Source organism: Cavia porcellus, unplaced genomic scaffold, assembly GCF_034190915.1.
Source record: "Cavia porcellus strain 051 isolate PalLab524CR breed Dunkin Hartley unplaced genomic scaffold, mCavPor4.1 scaffold_24, whole genome shotgun sequence".
In the NCBI taxonomy this organism is placed as follows: domain Eukaryota; kingdom Metazoa; phylum Chordata; class Mammalia; order Rodentia; family Caviidae; genus Cavia; species Cavia porcellus.
Genome location: NW_026947507.1, coordinates 5405135 through 5426934, shown reverse-complemented (window position 1 = coordinate 5426934; position 21800 = coordinate 5405135). Strand labels below are relative to the sequence as shown.

Genomic DNA, 21800 nt, shown 5'->3' with positions numbered 1-21800 from the left:
AGTCAATGTTTAAAAATTAAGTTGGTACACGCTTCCTGCCATCTGCTGGTACACAATATTGTTGTCTGCTGCCATAGCTATCCAAAATGAACACACACAAATTTATGACTCTACTGCTTCTCATCCCAAAACCTAGTAAAGCACTTTGATCACACATGTATTCAGCCCTAGAAAAGCTTCATCAGTGATTGGCTGCTTCCTGACTAATGATAGAAGGAAGCAGAGGGAGAATTACTTAGGCCTCCTTGGAAAGCTTCAAGACCCTGTTCAGACCATTCCTGAGCACAATACTTCCTTTCCCTGTGATGGCTGCCTCAAGGAAACTAAAGTAGTATATCTGCTGGGTGATAGCCTGGCTTGAAAAGAAAAAAGGTTTAAGTGGTTCAAAAGTGACATGAATTCAGTCACTAAGTTCTCTTCTTGATCTGATACATACTTTGACAAAGAAGATAATGACCTCCTTGAGTATATTACAAACCAAGCTCTTCTGCAGATGTGCCAAGGTGGGTGATATAATCAGCTATGTAAATTTCATGAGAATGGGAAAAGAGTAAAATTATAGTTAGTAGGACTGACATACACCATTTTTATGGTGATAAAATACAAACAACAACCCCTATATATGAAGAAAGAATACTGCAGACCCTGGAGGAAGAATATATAGAAAGAAAGTATTATCTTTTATCATCTGAACTACATTTAAACTTTTATTGTAAGACCAAAAAAAAAAGTAAATAAATAAAATAAAGCCCCCTGTAGCTTTCTGAAATCATTTTGAACACCTTAAAATTTATCAGCTGCTGAGTCTGTCATCTTCTGAGACTTAACAAATTTTATGAGGCTTATGAACAACATTATGAGTTATGCTCACAGAAGTCCCCAGAAAATTGTACTTCCTCAGAAAATACCAATCAGCACTTCCCATTGTTTATCTTAGCCACATTTCTACGGTCATTGTTCAACACTTCCTGAGAGTAAACACGGAAACGCCCCCTTAAAAACAAGATCAAACAGGACAGATCAAATTAGACTGTCTTCAGGAAAGCTGTTTAAAATTAGGGATACTATTCTGTCATCTAAATCGAGATGGGTGCCCAGGTTTACAAGGCAGCCATGACACCACACTGGAGCCACTTACAATCTGGAACTAGCACATATGTCATGACACATCTCCATTAAGTCTACTTTCTGCTACAAGGTATCCTAGGCTTACCTTGTAATCATAACAATGGATTAGTGAATAAAAAGAATCTTTGATTTGAGATATCCAGAAGAAAACTGAGTTAGGGAAAATATACCTTTATGTAAGAACCACACCTAATTAATACACAGGAATAAACATTTTAACTATTTCACAGTCACCAATGTAATATCAAACTCAAGCAATGATTATCAATAGATAGTACAACTTCCAGGTTAAAAAAAAATGCTTAGAAAAAAAAAAAATCACATGATAAGCAAGTATTCTTCCTTTCAACCCAATTACCTTTCCCAAATATTTATTATAAGGAAAAAAGATACTTGAACAATGAGAAGTACAGTGATCACCACCTTAATTCAAGTGATCCATCTCAACATTGGTATCTGAACATTATACTTTCCTGATAAGCTAAGAAGTATATAAATGATCTCTCTAATAAAATTAAAATTAGATTTTTTTGTGCCAAAAAGTATCAAATCATGAAAAGACAATCACAGCAGATACTATACTATACTATACTACACTATACAGGCAAGGCAAGGGACTTGAATTTCTCCTCAAAAAAGTCAGCATCTTTTTCTAACATGTGGAAATATTAATATTATAGTTTAATAGTGGAGATCAAGTAAAATAGGTGAATCTTGATTAGATCCCAAATTTTGGGAAGAATGAATATAAAAGGTTGAGTATAAAGGTAAACTAACTATGGGTTATGCAACAACATTATATCATTAAATTAATGGCAATTTATTTAAAAGTGAAAACAGTTTTCTGATAATATAAGAACAGCTTTTCTTAAAAATATTTTTCTTAAGTATTTAGCAGTGATAATTCATGTTGTCTGCAACTCTTGAGTGTTTTTGTGCTTCCGCTGATACTTGACTGATATTTGATCTATACTTAGAGCAAAATCCAAAGTGGTAAAATGTTAATAATTAGTACATTTTAAAGAGTAACACTGGTATCCACTACAGTAATGTTTTAATATTTTGTAGGTTTTTAATTATAAAGGTATAGAGAATAAAGATAAACTTTAAGTCAAAAGAAAATAGAAAATATGAATGAACTCAAAGAATGCTACAATGTCACACAGATCAGGGAGGTTAATTAAAAAAGTGAAAGAGTTTGGGTTATGTAACCTGGGGAAGAAACGAGAATGCTAATGAAATTATTTTTAATTTTTAAAAAATCAAACTAGATAGCTCAGCAATAATCCTACCACCATTTTATTAAACTGGTCATGGATTCAGCCAAGCCTGAAACACTTCTCAAATATTAATCAAATGGGACTGGAATTGGTGTGTGAATGGCATGAGAGTTTTTCAGTCTTTGACCAAGTGAAATATCTTATTCAGGTAGATAAGCAAATTAGAGAATCTTAAAAGTCACAAAAAAATTTTACCTAATGAATGAATTAAGGAAAATGGGGTTCAGACCTCAAATAACTTATAAAGCATTTACAAATACTTTAAGTGATGTACAGGATAATTTTATCTATACATGGTTTCACCTCTTGTTAACACTGAATCTAATTTTGTAAGAGATGTGATTTTGCTGTAATGAAACAAAGGGCTGATGAGCTTTTTCTCCAGATAGTTTTGCTAACAATCTTCAACACTTCACTTCCTGTTACACAACACTGCCCTAACTAAAAGTTTTCATGACTTTATGAATTAAGGGAATGCTAGTTGATGGATCCTTCATCTACAAAACTAATAATCATGGTTGAGACCACAAAGCGAGATACAAATTACAGTTCACAGGGCAAGGAAAATGATAAACACAGGCACTTAAGCAAAGTATTTAATACTTCTGGAATCACAAATTCCAACCTTTGTGACTTCATAAATTACACAACCTCTCAGCTTCAAGTTTCTCTCCATAAAATCTATTTTTTCCAGATCTATTCTTCAGAGTAATAATTACATAAATGTATGTATATACATGTACATACAGTATGTGAATTAACTATAGGCTCCCAATATATAAATAAAAATGGTTTATAAATAATAAATGATTTTATTTATTTCAGGGAAAAATATTAGCAGTTAGCACTTATATATAAACACACACATATATAAATGCAATATATTATTCACTATCTTTTTTTGAAAAATCCTTTTAACATACAATATTTTTCAATTATTGGGAGCTCAATAACATATTAACCACTAACATATCACTAAATTTCTGTTATACATGCAATTGCTTCATTCTAGTTTTTTATTTTCTTTTGAGTGAATTTCTTCCTTAAATTTACTGTCCCATAGTAATACCTTTAAAACATAGAATTTATAGTAAATACTGGGTAAGTAACTTTCTAGCGAATACATCTAAGAGATTTTCAATTGTTAGGAGTATTTCATATATCATAATCTGATAAAGGAAGGTTGGAGTTAACACTTAAGAAAGGTTAAAGCTATATTGAGTAGTCATAATTAACAGCTTTACTTGGCCAAGGAGTTTGATGTTAGCACGGATGGAGGTGAAAACTGAATTCTGAAATTTGTGAATAAACTGCATGAAGGAAGAGCAGAATGATGCTAAAAGGACTTATAAGAAAGCCAGAGGCTCATTCACTAGGTTTTCAGCAAAGAAATGCAACTGGAGAATCTAAGTATGAATTATCTATGGAAGAAAATTTCAATTTTTCTTAAAGAAAAAGCAGTAAAGTCTCACAAAGGGAGACAATATTTTAAAATTACAGGTATGATCTTTTCAAAGATTCTACAGAATTTAAAAAGATTACAGCAATAATATAACGATAAAAAGATACACTGACACAGAAAAATCCAGAAAATCTAAGTAATATTACTTTAGATGGCTGATAATGACAACATGGTTTCCTTGATATAGCTACAACTTCCTTTGAGGTTTAGTTTAAAACACAGGTATATAATGAGAAGAACTTTTCTTAAAGCTCATTTTGCTTTTTTACCTTGGCTGTCACCTTGAAATCTCTTTGATATACAATGCCTACTATCATATGGGTCCCACTTAATAATTTTTGGCCTACTGATAACAGACCTCAAGACCATCACTCAATCACAATTGTTTAATGGATCTTTTAAAGTTCACAAAATGCTACAACATAAATTTATCATTTCATCTAATGAGCTACAAAGCATATTTCTATCAGCTAAATTTTTCCTCCCAGCTCCAGTATCATCTGAGTAATTTAAATATGCAAATTTATAATTTAGACATCCCAAACTTCTTTATAGCATCAAAAATCATTTTCATGCTTGAACAATGAATTCATTTAATAAATAACCCCTTATAAGAACTTGCTAACTTTGAGCCCCATCCTAATTCTACACAAAATCTGTTTCCTAACCATGCGAATATCTAGCTTATAGTATCATATGTAGTCTGTCAGTTTTCCCCAGCTTCAAAAAGATCCTCAGTGTTACTTGGCATCCCATTAGAAAAACTTTATATTTTCTTGGCTCCTCTATTTCTTCTAAAATGTAAACTTTAATAAATAAAACAATCAAGTGAATAAAGGTGCTTATGAGCTAGATAAAATTTAAAATGTAAGAGTATATTTAATGATACATTTAATAACATAATGAGCTAAATAAAATACTGCCCAAAGGCTACAATTGAGTTCCTAAAATATAACAGTATTACAAAATTTCTGAAGATAGATAGCACATTTTTTTTCCACAGCAGAAACTATACTGATATAGCAGAATGCCTTTTCAGGTAGTAATGCTGTCTGAGTATAGCCACTACAGCATGCATAAGGTACATACTCTGTATGTGTAGCCCAATGCTTGCAACAGTGTTCAAAACCTACTGGGAATTGGTCCTCAAATCTGACAGAATTCAGAATTATCTTAAGTATTGTTTATTTCAAGTATTTTATCTCTATCTTCTCATTCCTATCTATTTTATCTCTATCTGATGGGTCTAGTCATATCTCACCTTGTGATTGTGTTATAAAAAGATCCTTCTTGAAAAAATTTAGAACATGAAGTTGCCCATCTGTAAGTTAGTGTAAAATTGATTTTCATTAATCTAAATTGGAAATAACCTTAGTTTCTGTAATAGCTCAAAATTATTTACAGGCCTAAATTGACTCTACAATTAACACACAATATGTGAATTCCAGTCATAACATAAACATGTTGCTCAAAAGAAAGTGTTCAGTAAAGAAGAAACAGACAACCTTACGCTGTCTTAAACATGGAGGAAAAGAAATACATAACTTAAAAACCACTAAGAAAGAAATGTCCACACATGGAAAATTTCACTGGAAAATTCTACCAAGCAATCAAAGAAGAATAAACATTAGTTTCAGATAATCTCTTTAAAAATGTAAAAATGGAAAACTATTCCCTAGTTCATTTTATCTGGTCTGTATTATTGTGATACCAAAACTAGGAAACAACAGATCTGTATTTCTTGTGAACTTAGATACAAAATTATTTAAAAAAAAAAAAAAAAAAAAAAAAACCTTAGCAAGTAAACTCAGGATAACAAATATCCAATTAGAAATGGGCAAATGACTTCATCATGGGGATAAATAAGCACATGAAAAGTTGTTTAATAAAATTATAACCATATGAAAAAAGCTTCAACACCATTAGTCATTCATAAAATGTTCTTAGTTTTATTTATACTGGTTGTATACCTTTTCTCTGAAAGGCTTTAGAGTTAGAAGTGTTTAGAACCAGGCATGTTGGAGTATTCCTATAATCCCAGCACACAGAACAATTTCTAATTTTACATGCCCGCAATGAAAGATTATCCTACTATTCTCTAGAAGATTTTGAGCATATTTTAAATACATGTAGCAATATTTTACAACACTAAACAACTGTTTCATTCTCTTGCATCTTAAAATATATATAAAATAAACATAAAAGCCTAAAAAAGTAGTTTTTTTTCTAAAAAATGTTATTATATATATATAAATTACCTGCAAACAGAACACTGCCGCTGAGGCTGAAGAGCAGTGAACATAACAATCATGGAATAGTTTCGAGGTGGTGCCTTTATAAATTTTCGGAATTTATCACCATTCATTCGGAAGATTGAACGCCTAGAACTCCATTCCATCAGCTGTTCTACTTTTTCAGCCAAAAGATTCTGCAATTAAAAATAGGAATTTACATAGAGTTAAAATTCTTTAGATTGGATTTCATAAGAACAGAATTATAATGAGGATGTATTTTACCCCAAATTACTTACTACTAAAAATTCTTATTTTGGTGAACATACTCATTATTAGCCAACCAAAGTGCATGCAATATTTCACTTTATTTTTCTTAATAAGTTGAAAATTTAATCAGAGGAAAAGTCCTTTCACCCCTTGAATCACTCAAAAATTGTCTTGTATACAACAAGAAGAAAATGAAGACAAACATGTAACCTTGATTTAAGAGGAAAAGGCCGGGTGAAGTGTTGTACACCTACCTAAGCAGAAAAAATATAAATCAAACATAATGGAAGAAAAGGAAGGATAGGGCCTGGGGATTTAGCTCAGCGACATAAGCACCTGCCTTGCAAGCAGGCAGTCGTGAGTTCGATCCCTGGTACCGATAAAAAAGAAAAAGACATAAAAAAAAAAAAGAAGAAGAAAAAAAGAAAAGGAAGGATAGTAACTTGAGCAAAGAGCAGAATATTTGATTTAATAATCTGCAGAGAGGGAACATCAGATAAGTATACAATGGCATACTAAGTATGTCTAATAACTGGAATAACTTAGTTTATTGAAATAATTGCTAGTTTTAAAAAATTTGCTGTAACAAAAATCTAAGGATTAAAATTAATGCTAATTACAAAACAATTACATATTTCTATTTCTGTTACTACTTTGACGCTGCTTGCAATTATACTGTAAATGTTTTACATACATAAAATAATAAATTAATTAAACTAAATGTAAAATAAGTTTATATCATCAATATATTCCAAACAATTGAAAACTAAAGGGAATGTCTTTTACTATTTGTTCTTAGTTTTAATTCTGAGAAGCAACATGTTCACCAATGTTTACCATAATTTACTAGGGTTTGCCTTACAGTATAACTGTTTTAGATTTAACAGGATTAAGATGGAGTTTTTCAGTTTTTTACATAAAACTCAACAGGCCAAAATAATATCTAGAAATTATTCTCAGCCTTGAAAAAGTGTACCATATATACCATTATATGTAAATAAAACATTTCTGTTTAAGTATGTAAGAAATATGACACTCTCTCAAACCCACAATCTTTAGGTAAGAAAATCAAGCAGGTAATCAACTAATGAGGGCAGAAGGGTATTAGCAATTGAAAAAGTTACTTATCTATGAGTTCCAAAAATATTTTAATATAGTTTTCTCATTAAACACACACATACATACACTTTGAATTTTTACAATATTACTTTGTGTTTTTGAACAATTATATGATTACATCAATATGTATCTAACAAAACATAAAACAACTACACAAAGCTAAAAGGTTTTACTCACAAGCTATCAAAGAAGCCTACCATAATTTCATGGAAGCTAGACGAATAAAAATCCTGAATCTCTGAGACATTTCTTATGTATCTCTTTCACGTCCAGCTATCCCAATCTTGTAAGGCTTCTATATAACAATATCCTCAAGAAACTGTTAACACAGATACCTGGGAGAACTATGGAGCACTGGCTCCTAAACACTATCAATCAGTACACACTTTAACACACATAATTTTTTTTTTTTGTCTTTTTCCTTTTTATCGGTACCAGGGATCGAACTCCCGACTGCCTGCTTTTAAGGCAGGTGCTTATGCCGCTGACCTGTACCCCTAGCCCAACACACATAATTTAAAGAGCTATTTAAAAAAAAAAAAAAATCAAACACTAAGCACACATTGTGTATTACTTATTTTTAGATTTGACTTCAAGGCCTTAAGAATTCAAAAGCAAGCCGCAACAACTACTTCCTACCAAAAAATTCCACCTAGTTTAACAGCTATAACTTGTGTTCACTGTATGAATGTTCACTTTATATGATTTAATACAGTGATATGGACAACTGTTTCTGGGAAGATAATATGTAACCTATTAACTAGTGATTTCATACTGTATGTATTTTTTTCTAGAAATACTATATTATTTGTACCCTTTTACTGCATTGTTTTTTATGTCTTTTTTTCTTCTCTTTAAATAAAAAAAAATTCTTAAAAAAAAAACAAATAATCTAGAAAGTATTTTTTTAAAGAAAATGCTCTGTTAGTTTATACCATGTGATAGACTCACTACTGGTATTTTTGATTACCGTGACAATATTGCCTAGATATACTGTACTGATTTAAAATTCTAATACTTCTACCCCCTTCCACATTAGAATGTGTGATTATCTTCTTATCATGTTTGGATATTCATTTGCATCTCCCATATGTATAAGTTTCTCCATTAACATCTGAAAATGGTACCTCATTTAATGTGTATTGTTATTTTCTGACAAAATTAAATATTTTCTACAGTTTTGCATGCAACATTTTCCCCAATAAGATCTCATGTCTTTTATCTTGATCTACTCACAAATATAATTTAAATTTGCCCCATACATGAGATAAAAATGCATATAATCAAACTTTTGCCAGATTACTCAATACCAAATCAATAAAAGATAAGATTTTATCACTTCTAAATTATCTTCATTTTACTTATAGGAGGAGTAGAGAAAAACAAGTGAGAAAAATAAAGTCTCAAAGTACAAATTTAATGATATAGTACAAATTTTTTGTTTAAAGTCTCAACTCGGGCCAGGGATTTAGCTCAGCAGCACTAGCACTTACCTGCCTGGCAAGCACTAGGTCATGAGTTCGATCTTCGGTAACAAAAAAAAAAAACAAAAAAGTCTCAATTATTATTAAAAATATCTTTTTAAAACCTAAAAAAATAAATGAAACCTAACCTTTTTAAACCTCCTTTTTAAAACCTAAAAAATATATAATGTTCTGACACCACAATGAATACAAAATAATGCTGGCATTAAAAAGTGTTCTTTTTATAGTCTCTATTAATATCACAATTTGATTATTCATATATTTAACTCTTAATTTGACTATTCAAACTAGACTTGGCCATCACCGAAAAATTTACACAAAAATTCCCGTATAAATTTTAAGTATGAAACAGCTTTTAGTATGTTGTTCTAAAACATACCATCTATAGTGAAGGAAACTTTACTATCTCAAGACTAGCAATGAAACCATAAATATCCACTTTTTTAAACTCACAGAAATATATGAAACAAAAATGTTATTGTATACCATTTTTTAAAAGATGAACTTGGATTGGGATTGGTGTTCCCCAAGTATGTACATACTTTAACAAGTGAATCTGACAGTATTGTAAGTCAGTACTATAAACACCATTTTGGAAAGTAATACTTGACCTGATATTCTTAAGCCAAAGAGGGGAGAAAAATTAGCACGTTCAAGTTACTTGCTTTCGTCTAAGGTATGGATCTGCACATTTGTTATTTTAAGAGTATGCTATAGTTAAACAAATTAATAAACATATTATAAGGAGGACCAGGTTTATCACCAATAGTAAAAAAATTAACAGAAAAGGGGATGGTTACAATAAAACTCTGTGGTTTTGAACAAATGTTGAAGACAAACATACCAATTTGTGGCTTTTAAGAAATATAGTTTTACAGACAGACACAGACAGACTATGGACCTGCATGAATGAATGAACTAGTATACAATGATTTCTTAGCTGTGTGCTGAGAAGGCTGAGGATCAAAGGCACACCAGCAGCAATAAACACACCCAAATCCAAGATCCTGGTTTCTGAATGCCATTTTCTATTAGAACAAACCAAGCTCTCTGGAGAAATAGTTGAATGAAAAGTTAAAGCAGAGAAAAACAAAGTGAGACTAAACCTTGTGGTAGTTTGTTACAATAATAGAAAGTAAATGCATGCTTTTAAAAGGAAAGTCAAAGGACACAAGAACCAGTTTGAAAAAACTATCAATGACAAAAGCTAGAAAAATTTGAACAGCAAAAGAAATGACAATACTGAATTGTACATCACAAAATATCTACAAGTCCCACCTTGTAGCTGTTAATAAATGTATAAATAAACAAACTAGGAAAAAGGTTAATTGACCACTGCAGAAGGGCAAATAAATGTAAAAGCAACAAAAACACAGGAAATCACTATTAGAATACCACGGTAAACCCAAAGAAGAGTTCCAAACTTACACAAAAGGTTAAGGAGAAATATAATATTTGGATACTCTCAGTCTTCCCAAAGATGTTTAATCATTTTCAAGACAAAAGAGTACTGCGACCACCTTAACCAATCCAACTTAATGATACCAGTAATAAGATTTATGGACATCATGTAGTCCTTGACATGATCCACTGAGAAAGGCAGATCACATTTGTGGAATTACTCCCAAAAATTCATAAGTTCAATGTAACCAAGAAAAATTAGAAAAACCCAAATGCAGTTAACATTCCACAAAATAAATAATACCCTACAAAAGTATCAAATTCAGGAAAGAGCACAAAACAGATTGAAAAAGACTAAGGACACATAATACAACACAGTGTAAAACTGTGGATTAGATCCTGGTAACATGGAAATGGTATTAGTCAAAAACTAATAAGGCAGGAGGATCACCATGAGTTCAAGGCCAATGTGGAAATCTTGTCTGTCTTTCTGAGAGACTGGGGGGGTGAGGGTAGGGGAACAGGAAAAAAGAAAGGAACAATATTGGAATATTGTCTATAGGTTAGTTAATAATGTTGAACCATACTATATTTCTTATATTTAATAATTATACATACAGTATTGCTAATCTTGAGAGCAGTGTGAAGGCAAATGAGAACTCTATAATTTTGTAACTTCTCTGTGATCTGAACATATTTCAAAATTAAAAGCAAAAGAAAAGCATATAATATAAAAATATTATTTCCTGAGTGTTTTAAAAATGCACAAATTTAACCACTGATCAATCTATGTTGCGATGAAAATTACTGTTTTACAAATTCAGAAAGCAGTAAGCATATAGTTCAACAGTAAAAGTGCCTGCCTGGAAAGCACAAGGCCCTGAGTTTGATTCCTGGTACAAAAAAAGGGGGAAAAACTTAAGGTAGCAGATTGGGGTTTAGTGTTGCTTTATATTGGCGTATGTTTAAAATACAAAATTTTTCAAATTTCCCCAAGGATGACAATGATGATAAAGATGAGGAAAACAAGCAGTCAGCCAAAACTTCTACATCAGAATCCTGTATTTTAAAGGATTATTGGTAAATCCTCTGGATAATACTTAAAGCACCCCCTGAAGAAACTGAAGTTCAATTCTAAAAGTACACATATTTATGCACGAGAAGTAGTAAGAATTTCCTGATGCAAAAAATACAGCACTTACTGTGGACAAAGCAAAGAATTAGCACCAAAGATTACAACTATAAACACGGTTAAGAGCCCTGGCTTCAATGATTTTGTTTTTCAAATTTTAATGGTTGCATTCTAAAATTTCAAAAGCTATACCTCTTAAAAGCATCTTGATTTTGAAGCTCCACTTTTCCCAAAAGTTGGGGGAACATAAACATAAAGACAAAAAAGATAGACATCACAAAGCCTGAGTAAGATGAAGAAAACAAAAGTCTGTCATGTTTAAAACCCAGCAGACAAAATAAAAGCTGGACCAGCCCACCCGATCAAGATCAGCAGCTGGCCCTCTTCTCTTAGCAGCGTCTTCTCCTCTCATTCCTGCATCTTCCGCCTCTATCACCTTACGCATCTGATGGATATATGCGTGGTGGAAACCATGATTTTTTCTTAATAAATCACTAGGATAATAATGCCAACATTGAGAAGTTATTTCTTTAATGAATCTCAGAAGGTTTGACTTACTTACAGGACCATACATAGCACAAGCCTGAGAAAATGCCCTCTCACTGCTCCACAGTACCATTCTCTATGTGAATTTATCTTTGGCCTCAAGGACTCCACTCAGATATCCCTTAACCAAGGCTCTTTTATGAAGTTCCTGGAGACTGTCAGCTCCTGCTCTACAGAAACCTCTATTAGATCACCTACCCGTGTGGTTGAAAGAGCAAGGATAGCCCTATCTTTGTGGCACTAAATTTTTAAAAGTCCATAGACATAATATATCCTGAAGTAGTAGGAGTTCTACTCTCAAATTAAAATTTAAGAAATAGGGCTTAGGGATGGAGCTCAGAGATGGAGCTCAGTGATAAAGTATATGCTTGCCATGAAGCAAGGACCGGTCTTTTCCCCATCACCACCCAAAAACAGAAAAAAATAAAGACAAAAAAAAAAAAAAACCTCTTAGAAATAGGTAAGAATTTAGGAGAGTATTTATAAATCCTACTTACAACAGCAATATAAAAGAAAAGAAAAACACAGAAAAACTAACATGTCACCATTTAAGACTGTTAACGGTGATATAGTTGAATTCATTTTAAAATCAGTAAAATGCATTGATATACTTAAAACATGCAAATCTGTAAAGTGTTATCTAAAAATATATCACTATAAGTTATAAAATAGAAATTAGTCTCCTGAAAAGAGAATAATGGAACTTCTGCTTTTTCTTTTGGACAATTTATTTCTTCACCTATTTCTATACAACATAGCAACCCCCTATGCCTACTAAAAAAATGAAACAGGTGTGAAATGTTCTTATCTAAGAGAACATTGCCTAGTTAAGGGAGCTCAAAAACATCCAATGAGGGGGCTGGGGATTTAGCTCAGCGGCATAAGCGCCTGCCTTGTAAGCAGGTAGTCATGAGTTTGATTCCTGGTACCGATAAAAAGGAAAAAGACAAAAAAAAAAAAAAAAAATCCATGAGATGGGTGTGATGCAACTTTTAAAAACCTGAAATAGAGAATCCAGGAGCGGTGCCATGTGAGGAGTCCTACGTGAGGGGAGATGTACCCTGCCGACCCAGGAACGAACTACGCTGAGAGAAACCAACTGGAAATGCAATCCTGATGCTATAACAGGAACAGATAAAATCTCAGTGCGGAAGCTGGATCCCGCGCCACTGGAAGCCACGATTTGAATTTCCTGCTGTCCATACTGCGTCCCAATCCGCACGGCAGAGAGAGAGACGCAGGAAAGCTCTGAGAGCTAGAATCAGCGAACCAAACAGCGTTGAGAGCGGGGCTGGCAGGGAGCCCTGCATCAACCTGTGGTGAGTGAGAAAAATGGGGACCCTTTCATAGACTAGGAGGCCCCAACAGAGGACATTCTGGGAACGAGCAGACTAGCCGGAACAGGGCCCTGCAGTGACTTTAGTCGCATATTCCCCTCAAGCGGGAGTGGTGGGGAGCGCTTGGCCTGGTGACGCCACGGAATAAGATCCAATAGGCTAGCCCAAATCAGGTCCCTGCGCCTGGCGGTGCACCCTAGCAGTGAAGCATTCAGTAGGTTGACCTGGAGGGGCGAGCCAGGCAGAGGCTGCCAAGATCTGTGTCTCCCTAGTACACTGCAGTGGGAGGGAACACCTAGCCGGACCATTCAAACTGTAACAGACAAAGAAAAAAAAAAAAAAAAAAAAACTGGGCCTCCTACATACGATTGTATGGAAAGAACAAAAAGTATGGGAAAAAGGAGCAACAAGAAAGGGTCCTCAGTCCCCAATTCTGAGAACACTGATGCGGGAAAGGTAAATGCAAAAGAGAATGAAGAGAGAAAACATGCAATATCAAACACAGCACCTATAGACATAAAGCAGTATCTCCGGAGCCTCATAGGTGAGTTCAAAAATGAAGTATTTAATGAAATAAAGCAAGAAATAAGTAGAACAGTTAGAGAAATGCTAAGCACCACCCAAGAAAAAACAGATGGTGGAATGGAAGAACAGAAAAAAAGGAGAGAACTGTTTGATGGAGAAAATAGAGAAAATATAGAATAGGTGAAGCAGGTTCAAAGAGATTACCAGGAAACTAAAAACTCTATTGAAAGCTGGCATAACAGCTTGAAAGAAACTAAGGATAGATTATCAGAACTGGAGGACAGGTTTGTAACGTGGGAGCATGAAATGAAAAACTTCTTAAAAATAACAAGAAAATAAACAGCAATAATACAAAGACTAGAAGATGATAAGAGGATCTATAACTTAAGAATTAAGAACATAAAAGAAGAAGTAGGGACTCAAACAAATGAACTACAAAAGCTATTCACAGAAATAATCCAGGAGAATTTCCCTAATTTAGCAAAAGGTAAAGATACTCAGATGTATGAGGCATACAGGACCCCAGCCACCTACAACCCAAACAGAGCTACACCCAGGCATATAATAATCAAAATTCCAGAAATCCAATATAAGAACAGAATATTAAAAGCCGTCAAAGACAAGAAACAGATCACTTACAAGGGAACACCCATCAGAATTACAGCAGACTTCTCAGCACCAACCATCAAATCACGAAGAGCATGGGGGGAAATAATTCAAGCTTTGAAAGATAATAACCTCCAGCCAAGATTGATATATCCTGCACAACTGTCCCTAGAAATTGATGGAAAAATAAGATGCTTCCAGGATACAGAAGAACTAGGGGAATTTGCAACCACCAATTCAACTCTACAGAGATAACACCAGGATATTCTAAAAATGAAAAATACCAAGATTTCATAAACAGTGGCAGAGCGGCCACAATGAATGGAGCAGAAAGCGAAATGAAGAAGACAAACTGACAACTAATGACAGAAAAAGAGCTCAACAGAAATGAGGCAGAGAAGGTTGGATGGTAGGAACAGCCATTTTGGAGAAAACAAGACATCATAATAGGTAGTGCTGATTTAATATCCTCTTGTTTTGAAGTCCCATCAAGCTTTTGTTCTTCTGTCTCCGTTGGTTTTAACGTGTTGTATCTTATTGGATTTTATTACATGTGATAATATAAACAAAAACTTTTATAGACAAGGAGATTATACAGAAGCCATTGTTCATTTTCTGTTAATTGATTCTAAATACCCTGTAATACTGTCATTCTCTTGAACGGTTTTACATTGTCTTGATACGTTTGATGCTACAGTATACGAAGTTATACCCAAAGATTTTAAGGGAAGAGACACTATGATAACTACTATTATGTCGACATTATCTTGTGGTGAAACACTATTTTGCTTAAATGGCTATGTTTTGACCTGCGCTGTTTTGTTGTTATGCCCTCTTTTTTATCTCAATCTCCTTTTTATTCTCTACTTTTTCATTTTTATTCTTTTAATTAAAGGAAAAATAAACAAAAAATAGCAGGATATATTATAGTAAGCCACTTTGATTTCCTATTAACTTGATTTGAAACTCTGTATTGCTCTCACCATCTTGTTTTGACTGATTTTCCTCTGTTATGCTGGATAGTACCAAGTTTGAAAGTATAGGCAACAACTATGGAGACAATAAGATTCATTGTGATGTCCATTCTGGTTGACTATTATCTTCTTTTGAAGTCCTCTAATGTCTCCAATGTTTTGGTTTTATTGGTCTTATTCTTTACTGTTTTGTTCAATTTTATTATAACTGATGATTTAGGCAATTCTTCTTAAGATAGCAAGAGGCAGTATGGTAACCATTGTTATCACCTTGTATTTTGTTTTTACATTATGTATTATGTCCATCCTTTTGATTTGACTGACTCTGTCCTGGTATGTCACATTTGGTTTTACTTTCTTAAAAAAAAAAAAAAAAGTAAGAACTGTAGGAGTAATAAAACCCAAAATGTGTAATTGTCATTGCACAAAAGAAAGGAAAAGAAAGTTCTCTAAAAGATATAACTGCATATATATTTAAGTGTATAAGATAGATAACCATATTACTGAGTTTCGTTGGATCATTGAACAAAACTGTTTGCAATCTCACTGTTTGAAAGTCCCCTCTATATGCTTTAATTTTGTAACTTCAACAACTATTTCTAAGATGACAATATGTAATTAACTAGTGATTTCCTACTGTTTATTTTTTCTGAAAGTCTTTATAACTTGTACCCCTTTTCTGTTTTTTTTTTCTTTTTTCTCCTTAAAAAATTTTTAAAAAAAAACCTGAAATAGTGCCACATGTACTGATTTTTAAGAATGGAAAAGGAATTAGTTGCAACCTCAAAATACAACTGAATGTTAAAAAAGTTATACAATGTGACCTAACCAAATTACTTCTGTGAATGTTTCTTCGTCTATAAAATCAAAATATTTCACAAAAAGTATTTGTAAGATTAAATGAGTTGATAAGCATAATGTCTTAGAATAATATGACACTCTAATTTTGTGCCTTTTTTTTCAGGTCACACTCCATTAGAAACACTGATGGAGAAATATTCAGAGAACACGTACACTGGGAAGTCTGTTTAAATCTCATCAATACTGAACTCTAAGTAATCATTCCATAACAAGATTTGTGCTCCAAATATAAACTCCAGCATTGTGAAATACTTGTTACTTGAGAAGAATCACTGCACTAATGTTCTAGAAAAGGAGAAGACGGGTCTTACTCATTAGAAAATCTAGCATTAAGTCAATGTATATTGCTTATATTGATTTTTGATGGGTGTGGCTTTGCTTTTAAGCAGATACCTCAGAGCTAAGTCAGGAAAAGAAGGTAAAGAAGATCTTATTCCTATAAGCACCAACTGATTGGTAGCAGCTTCTTTTAATTCAACAAAGAAGATAATTCTGAAATCTAGACTGGACCTATCAGTAAAGAGTAAGCTGAGCATTTGGCTTTGCCCTCCACTGGTGCCATGGACAGGAGATAGGTACAATCCTGTCATATCAGAACAGAATAAAGCATAACTTAAAAGGAACAAAACTCTTTGTTATTTTATAAAAGTCAAAGTTAAGCCTCATAGCTCCCACATATTTATGAAATTAATATTTACGAAATTAATTTATAAAATTAATTAACCACCGATATCCACTCTTCTTTCTCATATTTTTACTTCAAAATATTTTAATGAAAACAGAACTTTCAGTTATTTAAATAAAATAAAAAGACTGGCATATTTTATATATTAGTCTCCAACATGACATTACCCAGTTTTTCTCAATTCATGCTTTCCTCATAACAAATCATGATACGGCATACCAAAAATATGGCACAGATGTTGTTTTATTAAACAACATGTAATAAAACTGTTCATTCCAAAGTAAAACTTAAATACAGAAACAGCTCACTAATCTAATATTTTTACACTCGTGTATTTTTTGTTTTTAGCATATTATCCCTAGCTACACTTTGATGATGAAAAAAATGCAACAAAGCATATACGTCATTTCATATCTTAAAAAAGATAACTTCTGGCCAGGCACATGCCTATGATCCCATCATTGGAGAAGTTGTGAAAGGAGGATCACCATGATTTTGAGGCCAACCTAGTCTACATAGTGAGCAGCCTGAAATATATTACAGCAAGACCCTGTCTCAAAACAAAGCACCAACAAAAAAAGATAACTTCTGCCAATGAGATAACAACATATATGTCTGTTTACCAGCTATGTATATAGTATTATTTAGTACCTATCATTAAAATAACCATAATAATAATTGCTTACAATAATGTGCAAAATGTAGATCTGGAATAAGAGTAAGAGACAAATAACAAAGCCATTGAGGACATACAAAACAATTTCATCACTTTCATCTTTTGTTTCTTTTCTGTGTTTTACTGGAATTTCAAAGATAAAAAAAAAAAAGCACTCACTTTTCATGATGTTAAGACATTCAATCAAAGCCCAATGGTAAGTCAAGCAGAAGTAGAACAGCACTGTAAGTTTACATTTTGAATAAAAATTATCTCTAAATTCTGAGATTATTTGATCTTAAAATTCCATATTCAGTTTCTTAGTATTAAATCATTCTCAGAATATAAAAGGTAATTAATGTTTCTAGAAACCAAAATAAGTACTGCACTAACTACCTTGCCTACCTTACAAAAAAATGATTCTTACTAAAGATCACCAATAGCCCCCAAAATAACCAGGTCACTATGACCTAATATGACATATAGATGAGTTTATCAAAAATATGAAGTGCATAGAGCAAAGTTAAGAACAAAACACAAAATGCATTCTACACTTTCAGAAAACTTTATGCATTACATTCAAACACGGAAACAGTCAAAAAACATTAAATGAATTATACTAAGAGTTTTTAGTACCATTAATATCTAAATTCTGCTAAGAAATGTGAGAGAGAGCCAGGTACTGACTCCACTTACTAAGTTTCTGCTGCTCCTTCTCTCATCTTCCTGTCCGTTTTCTTATCTTGAAAACTATGATTCACTTTTATCTAATTCTTCCATTTGGTTTAGGTTATCATTTGAGAACGTAAGACATTTTATTATAGTCTCACTTGCAGTTACTATTACATTCATCTTCAAGGACTAACATCTTAGTCCATTTCAGTGAAAATGACCTGGAGCATGGATTAGGTCTTCTTCAATAACTACTTTTATGTATCTCTTGACTAAGAAACTGAAGAAGGCAGTTCCAGGTATTTCAAGTCTAATTTACTGAGCCATTAGACAAAGCAGTTACAAAAACACTGCTACTGTAATGAGCCCAACAAATATAACCATTTATCTAGGAGTAATAAGAAAAAATTCTGACATTTTTTTGGTGATAAAAATGCCAGAATGGACAAGTCTGAATTACTAAGTTATTGCAGAGTGCCTAATTTTGTGATTAGAATTTGTGTTCTGCTACATAAATATCAACAATTGGTTCAAAGGCTGAATTTTACATTCTAAATAGAAAAGCAAAAAGCATATAAAAGATTGTATTAATTACAAAATACCAATTCTACAATTATGTATTTAAGTAACTCATACCTACCAGGAGCAAGTGTAGAAGTTTATCTTTTCAGTTGCTAAATTGTTTTGGTGAAGCTTCTTTTTTACAATGTTTATATATAATAACTATAAAAATGATATTTTAAAAATGTTAAGAACTGCTTTATTAGAAAAATACAAAGAATAACAAAACAAACACACACATCCACTACTCATAAATAAAAATTATTGAATAAGGTCTCTTTGAGATCTGCCTGGTTTTTTAACATAAAAAAATTCAAATATTACAGGCATATCTAAACCATAGTATCCCATCTTGTTTGTCTACCTTCAACTTAGATAAAAAATAATGTTTGTTTAAAACTAACTTTATACATGAAGATACATAAACAAGTAGGTGAAGCCACAAAAAAATCCAAAGTATAATTATGGATATGTCTTTACTTTGCATATTGTGTTGTTATAATACCAAACTAAAACTTTTCATTCTAAATTTTCTTTCAGAAACCCATGCATGTTCATACATATAGGTATAATTCAATTATTTCTACTGTTGTAGACCATGTCATAATATTAATATCAAATCTTTCCATTCCTCTTAAAATTATCACATAAGTTTTTCTCTTTGTTATTCTTCTAATTCTTATACAGTATGCTGCCACCATTAGCGTGATTCATGAATGAGACAGTCTACAATAGTTCTTAACCTAGATTTCTACAGGTTCCATGATTATAAATCAGGAGTCTATGAACTTAGGGGGAAAAAAAGTCTTCATTCTCACAAATATCTAACTAAAAGTTAGCATTTCTATTATAAACAGATGCACAAAAAAAAATTATCTGTACCTTTGGTTCACATGCAATAGAAATCACAATTTCCTATTCCTATTTCATATTCTATTTTAGGATACAGTTTATACTAATCACATTTTTGAAATCAGTGTTTATGACACCTGCTGTTACATTCATATTATAAATGACCTGATATTTCTTTGTTGATTTCTTTTGTTTACTTGATCTGTGAAAGTGGCATATTTTAAGAATCTTTTCTGTTTTGTTTTGTACTCTGAGTAACTACTCTGAAAACAATATGCAGTGTAGCCGGGGATTTTGCTCAGCAGTGTAAGCACCTGCCTGGCAAGCGCAAGGTGGTGAGCTCGATCACTGGTACCAAAAATAAACAAACAGACAAACAAACAAAAAAAGAAATTTAAAAATTCAGGGTTGGGGATTAGCTCAGCAGCATAAGTGCCTGCCTGGTAAGCACTAGGTTATGAGTTCAATCCCCAGTACCAAAAAAAAAAAAAAAAATTATGCAGTGTAATAACTACTGTTACTCTTTTATTACTATGATATTTCATTTTTTCTTTAAAAATATTACAAAAATTACTATTTATCTCTTTAAAATTTTGGTAATGATATTTCAGTATTATATTTTGTAATCCTTTATTATTTACTTTGTGCATTTTAAAAGTGTTTTGCAAAAAAGTAGATAGATCACATTCACCGGACTGTCAAATAGGCCCATGGCATATAAAAACTTAACACTGAGAGCCTGCCAACTGCTTTTCCCAACTTAAGTACAGCAGTCACTCAGTATCTTTAGGGGATTGATTCTAGGAACATCTGCACATACAAAATTTCATGCATGCTCAAGGCCCTTTTACAAAATAGTATAGTATCTACATATAACTTAATTTTTCCATATACAATACTTTACATCACCTTCCAACTGCCTGTAATATGTAATACAATGTAAATGCTACATATAAATAGTTATCACATGGCAACATTTAGGAAATAAACAGAGAAAAAAGTTTCTGCATTTCTATAAAAATTGAATTTTTGCATATTTCCATATGCAGTTAACTAAATCTGCACATAGGGAATATACTGATACTGAGGCTCTGTATACTACTCACACTTCCACTAACGGTGCAGAAGGTCCCCTTCGTCACATATATTCAAACCCAGCAGCGTTAGACGTGCACAGTTCTTGCAGTGTTGAAAGTGAACAAATAACATATCAGTCTTACAATTCTCATAGCCATGAAACTATGAACTGTTGTCCTCTGTGAAGCCACTCTGCCTTGCAGCCAGCTGACCATGGACTGAAATTTCTACAAACTGAGCCAACCTTTTCCTATGTAACTCTTGCTTTTGAGTATTTTATCTCAACAATGATAAAAGCAAGCAACTAAGATGAATAGCAACATCGAAAACTTAAATACTTAAGAAACCCTAATAAAATACGTATATGATTTATATGAAGCTAGTTATTTTTAAAATTCTGATGAAATTTCAAAAAACTAAAGAAAAATAGAGAAATCACATTCATGGGCAGCTAGATATAAACTTGTCAAGACAGTAAGTCTTCTCAATTTGATCTATATATGCAATAGAATCCCAGTATAAACCCAGGAAATTATTTTGAAGATATGGACAACTTATTCTAAAGTTTACATAGGAAGGTAAAAAAACAAGAAATAACTCAATTTTTAAGAACTAAAAACAACAGTAAAACACCACTATACAACTATTAGAATGGCCAAAATACAGAACAATATCAGTATCAATTACTAACAGAGACATAAAGTAATATGAACTTTCATGCACTAGTTGTAGGAATATAAAATGTTATAGCTACTTGTAGGACAATTAGGCAATTTCCTATAAAATTAACATTCTTTTAGAACATGAGTCAGAAATCACATTCATTAATTTCTATCCACAGAAGGTCAAAACCTATGTCTCCACAAAAACCTATGTGCTTTATTGATAACTGTCAAAATCCAGAAGCATCCAAATGCCCTTCAGGTGAATTAAAATAATGGA

At 32.5% G+C, this 21800-nt stretch overlaps 1 protein-coding gene across 6 annotated transcripts in view; it reads right to left on the bottom strand.

Moving 5' to 3' along the window:
* Nucleotides 1-21800, bottom strand: part of Tusc3 (tumor suppressor candidate 3) — a 182977-nt gene that overhangs the window by 128944 nt on the left and 32233 nt on the right. For all 6 annotated transcript variants that reach the window (XM_063234592.1, XM_063234593.1, XM_063234594.1 and 3 more), the window contains exon 2: nt 6129-6298. In XM_063234592.1, the coding sequence (XP_063090662.1) occupies nt 6129-6298 (170 nt within the window). The remainder of the gene's footprint in view (nt 1-6128; nt 6299-21800) is intronic.